The sequence below is a fragment of the Tupaia chinensis genome, unplaced genomic scaffold (assembly GCF_000334495.1).
Source record: "Tupaia chinensis unplaced genomic scaffold, TupChi_1.0 Scaffold000126_2, whole genome shotgun sequence".
Taxonomy (NCBI): domain Eukaryota; kingdom Metazoa; phylum Chordata; class Mammalia; order Scandentia; family Tupaiidae; genus Tupaia; species Tupaia belangeri.
This window is the reverse complement of record NW_006159594.1, coordinates 1,355,467-1,360,680: the sequence shown is the minus strand read 5'-3', so window position 1 is coordinate 1,360,680 and position 5,214 is coordinate 1,355,467. Positions and strand designations below refer to the sequence as shown.

Sequence of the window (5,214 nt, the reverse complement as noted above, 5' to 3'; positions counted from 1 at the left end):
GGTTTTTGCTATAGGGCGTATGCGCTCGCCAGAAAGAGAGAGACAGAGAGACAGAAAGCGAGAAATCACACCCCCCCGGGTGGGATGGCCAAGCCGCAATCCCTTCTCCTCCATTCTCCTCTCAGGATCTTGGGCACGCATGCACACGCGCCCAGTGTGTTTTAAGCCACTGGGTCTGGGACGCAAACTGCGGTCGACTACGTGGGAGTCCAGCGACATAGCCATTACGCTAACTGCTGGTCCCAACCTGACCCCTTTTAATTCTCAGCACCTGCTGGGAAAAAAAGGAAATGCCCCTGATGGTAGAACAGGAGCCAGACAGAGGGAAAGTGTTCTCAGAGAGTGTGACAACACGAGAGGGTTTTGGTCTCAAGCAGAGAACCGTGTGTCTCTGCCTTACTGTCCTTCCAGAGGCGGAGCAGTTTTTGGCCTGGGAGACAGAGACTAGCCCGGAATCCTGTATTCTCTCACTTCCCAGTGCAACCCGGCCACCGGGATTCCCATTCTGCCTCCACAGATTTGGTCAGCCCTCACCTCGCGGTTCCTCTGTGCCTTCCCTTCCAGGCCCCTTTGGCCTCTGGCGCACCCGCCTGCAGTCCCCTCCTCAAGGCGCCCTCCCCAGCTGGCCCCTCACACAAAGGCAAGAAGGCAGTGAACAAAGACAGCCTGGAGTACCGGCTGCGGCGAGAGCGCAACAACATCGCAGTGCGCAAGAGCCGGGACAAGGCCAAGAGGCGCATTCTGGAGACGCAGCAGAAGGTGCTGGAGTACATGGCAGAGAACGAGCGTCTGCGCAGCCGGGTGGAGCAGCTCACGCAGGAGCTAGACACCCTCCGCAACCTCTTCCGCCAGATCCCTGAGGCCGCCAACCTCATCAAGGGCGTCGGGGGCTGCAGCTGAGCCTTCTTTGTGGACCGCGGGCACCAGGCCCCTTGCGCCGCCTGACCTTGGATACCCCTCACTCTGCTGGGGACCTAGCGCCCTTTCTAGGCCCAGCCTGAGACATAGACCATGGACAAATGACAGTGGGTGACACCGAGGGACAGGACCCAGCATAATGATTCTGTGGCCGAATAAAATTGCACTGCAACTGTGTGCACACACATGTGTGTGTGTGACGTGTGTGTGTTTGCATGTATGGTATATGAGACTCTGAGAGCAGGGCATGTATGCGGAGAGGTCTGCATGCCTCTTGTTTGCATTCCCAAATGAGAATGTGGAAACAGGCAAGGTGTCTCCCCCACACACCAGGCTGTCTGTCTGTCCATTGTTCTCTCTCCCACCCCGGCCCTCTCGGACCAGGAGCAACCTCTCTGGATAGAGCTCTGTGCCTTGCAGGGAGGTCCCGGCATCAAAGACCTATAGACCTATACAGGCCTGCGCCATGCCTGTGCCGATCCCAGGCCTGCCGTCTCGCTCCTTGAGGCTTTTGCCTGGGAGCTACTACCCCAGTGACAAGGGAAATTTCCCAATGGCTCTGCCCTTCTTATGGTCCCTTAACTCTTGATCCAGCACTCCGTCTCTTCTCCCCGTTTCACAGACTCCGTCTGCCAGACTGACACCCACCCCGACCATTGCTCCCACCTCCCAGCTTCCATCTGTGTTCCTGTTTCCCTAGGGCTCTGGTTCCCTAAAGCTTGAGACTCAGCGCCGGGGGAGGAATCAGCTGGGAAGGGCCTTGAGACCTGAGTGGTATATGAGAACATCAGTGGTGAGGAGGACGCCCATCTGCCAGGGGAATGCCGCACTGAAAGCGTCTCTCATAGAGCTACAGCCTAAGGGCAGAATCATACAGTGACGAAGAGCCTTAGTTTGATCTCCCTCTGCTACTTACTAGCTATGTGTCCTTGAGCCAGTTACTTCTCTCTGTGCCTCCGTCTCATCTGCAAAACGGGAATATTAGGACCCATCTCCAAGTGCTGTTATCGTCCTAGAAGAGCAGGGCCTGGTACCTGAAAAGCAGGAATATGTGCTGTGATTCCATTTGGCTAGAAACGGAAAGGGCCTCCAAGATCTCATCTGAACTTCTCGTTTAGCAGGTGAGGAAACTGAGGCCTCAGCCAAGGGAAGGACTTAACCAGAGTCACGCAACTGTTTAGAGGCAGAACCAAAATGAGCTCCATAAAATCACAGATCTCAAGAGGTGCTGGGAGAGACCTCAGAAGCTCATCTGGTGGGCTTTCCCCTCCGACAAGGAAGATAGTGTGAGCCACATTTGAGAGATAAAGCTGCCGAGGGCCCGGGGGTTAGGAGACATTCTCCTCAAGTTCGCTCGGTCCCTGTACTGGGTCAGCACGGTACCTGTCTACTCCTGCTCATCACACCCCACCCCTAGGACTCAGCGGGGGGAAGGGGGGGCGCACACACGTGAACCCCATTCAGTAAGTGACTGGGAATTAGCTCCGGTGTCACATCCAGGGACAGAATAAGGGCTCAGTCTCTCCCCGGCCACTGCTGGGAAAGCCTGAGCTGGACATGAAGGGATCACCTTCTGTGCAGGAGAGAGATGGTTTCCGGATGATCCCAGCCTTCCCTCCCTCCCCCTCCTCCTTCTCCTCCACGTTCTCCATGGTAGAACCTCCCATAGTTCAGGCATCCATGGACTCAGCCCCTCTCCTGCCTTGGCTTCTGTGACTCTCAGACATAGCCTCTTCCACTTCTGCCATGCTGGGCCACCTGGCAGGTCTGGTTTGGGCAGACAGAGCTGAACCTTGGTTTGAGGGCCTGATGGGAGTCACCGGAGTTTGGAAAGGGGTGGTGCTGGACTCTGGGTGCCTGGGAGAATCCTCGAACCTTCTTTTTGGCCCAGAGGGATAGATTGCATAAGGGGGGTTTGTACAGAACGCGGTAAGTGACTCAACCTCCGGATTTCCTCCTCTCAGCTCAAGACCACTGCTCCTTGACTTATTTTCAAGGTCCTGGGTGGTGGGACCTGGGTTGCTTCAGTATCACCCCAAGCTTCTTTCCCACACCTCTGAATTACATCTCTTCCCAGCCTCCAACACCACCCGCATGGGCTCCTCAGGGTGGGTGGAAGATTTCCGACTGGCAGGGAAGCTGGAGAAGAGTCACCTCCCCATCTCCCTGTTGTGCTGCCAGCACTCCATGGAGTGCCCAGACTTTCCTATGAGCTCATATCCCAGGGAAATGACCTGGAGACAGAAGAAGCCATTCAATCTGACCTCAACTGGTTGTGGCCAAAGTAATTCATTTACTACGTTTTGGTGAGCATCTTTTCTGTGAGCAAGGCCAGTTCTCAGCTGAAGGGGTAGGAAGAAAAAGGCACTTGGGAACCAGCAGTTAGCGTAATGGCTGTGTCGCTGGACTCCCACATAGTCGGCCGTGGTTCGCGTCCCAGACCTGGTGGCTTAAAACTCACGCAACCCCATTCAGTAAGTGACTGGGAATTAGCTCCGGTGTCACATCCAGGGACAGAATAAGGGCTCAGTCTCTCCCCGGCCACTGCTGGGAAAGCCTGAGCTGGACATGAAGGGATCACCTTCTGTGCAGGAGAGAGATGGTTTCCGGATGATCCCAGCCTTCCCTCCCTCCCCCTCCTCCTTCTCCTCCACGTTCTCCATGGTAGAACCTCCCATAGTTCAGGCATCCATGGACTCAGCCCCTCTCCTGCCTTGGCTTCTGTGACTCTCAGACATAGCCTCTTCCACTTCTGCCATGCTGGGCCACCTGGCAGGTCTGGTTTGGGCAGACAGAGCTGAACCTTGGTTTGAGGGCCTGATGGGAGTCACCGGAGTTTGGAAAGGGGTGGTGCTGGACTCTGGGTGCCTGGGAGAATCCTCGAACCTTCTTTTTGGCCCAGAGGGATAGATTGCATAAGGGGGGTTTGTACAGAACGCGGTAAGTGACTCAACCTCCGGATTTCCTCCTCTCAGCTCAAGACCACTGCTCCTTGACTTATTTTCAAGGTCCTGGGTGGTGGGACCTGGGTTGCTTCAGTATCACCCCAAGCTTCTTTCCCACACCTCTGAATTACATCTCTTCCCAGCCTCCAACACCACCCGCATGGGCTCCTCAGGGTGGGTGGAAGATTTCCGACTGGCAGGGAAGCTGGAGAAGAGTCACCTCCCCATCTCCCTGTTGTGCTGCCAGCACTCCATGGAGTGCCCAGACTTTCCTATGAGCTCATATCCCAGGGAAATGACCTGGAGACAGAAGAAGCCATTCAATCTGACCTCAACTGGTTGTGGCCAAAGTAATTCATTTACTACGTTTTGGTGAGCATCTTTTCTGTGAGCAAGGCCAGTTCTCAGCTGAAGGGGTAGGAAGAAAAAGGCACTTGGGAACCAGCAGTTAGCGTAATGGCTGTGTCGCTGGACTCCCACATAGTCGGCCGTGGTTCGCGTCCCAGACCTGGTGGCTTAAAACTCACGCCAGGCGCGTGTGCGTGCGTGCCCAAGATCCCAAGAGGAGAATGGAGGAGAAGGGATTGTGGCGTGGCCATCCCCCCTGGGGGGTGATTTCTCGCTTTCTGTCTCTATGTCTCTGTCTGTTTGGTGAGCGCATGCACCCTATAGCAAAAACCTCTCAAAAAAAAAAAAAAAGAAAAAGAAAAAGAAAAGAAAAGAAAAGAAAAAGGCACTCAACTGTGTGAACTTCTTCCTTTGGTCCCCAGATTCCCTGTCCACCGTCACCCTATTCAGTTCCCACTACCTGGCTTCCATCAACAGGTTTCTCATGGGGGTGGAGGTGAGACTGGCAGGAGGAAGGAGAGAAGTTCCCTCCCTGACAAGCCATTCTCCTCAGTCCCTGAGGGTGGTAAGGATGCCCCTGCTTGGGGTAGCCTAGGGCACTTGCCTCTCCTGTCCTTTCCCTGAATCCTGTCCATTCACACCTTTGTAAAGTATCATCATTAAATTCTCTTCATTATGCTATTGAATATACCTACTGGGAAAATGAAATGAACAGCTAAAATAGCCATTTTAGCGAGGTGGTCAAGGCCACTTAAATGTCAAGTATGGGGCTGGCTCCATGGCCTGATAGTTAAGGCAGCCAGATCCCATATAGTTGACGAAGTGGTTCAAGTCCCAGTTCCGGTGGCTTGAGAAACATGCCAGGCACGTGTGTTTGTGCGTTTCAAATCCCAAAAGGATGTAGAAATGGAAGAGAAGGGATTGCAGTGTGACCATCCCCCATGGGAGGTCATTTCTCCTCTCCCTCTGTCTCTGTCTCTCTGTCTCCCTCTGACAAGTTCAC

General features: G+C 54.4%; 1 protein-coding gene across 1 annotated transcript in view; it reads left to right on the top strand.

Annotated features, from left to right (window-relative positions):
* Nucleotides 1-1,597, top strand: part of CEBPE (CCAAT enhancer binding protein epsilon) — a 2,884-nt gene extending 1,287 nt beyond the window's left edge. Inside the window, exon 2 of the mRNA XM_006144514.3 lies at nt 565-1,597. Coding sequence (XP_006144576.1) covers nt 565-900 — 336 coding nt within the window. The 3' untranslated portion in view covers nt 901-1,597. The remainder of the gene's footprint in view (nt 1-564) is intronic.
* Nucleotides 1,598-5,214: the final 3,617 nt, after the last annotated feature.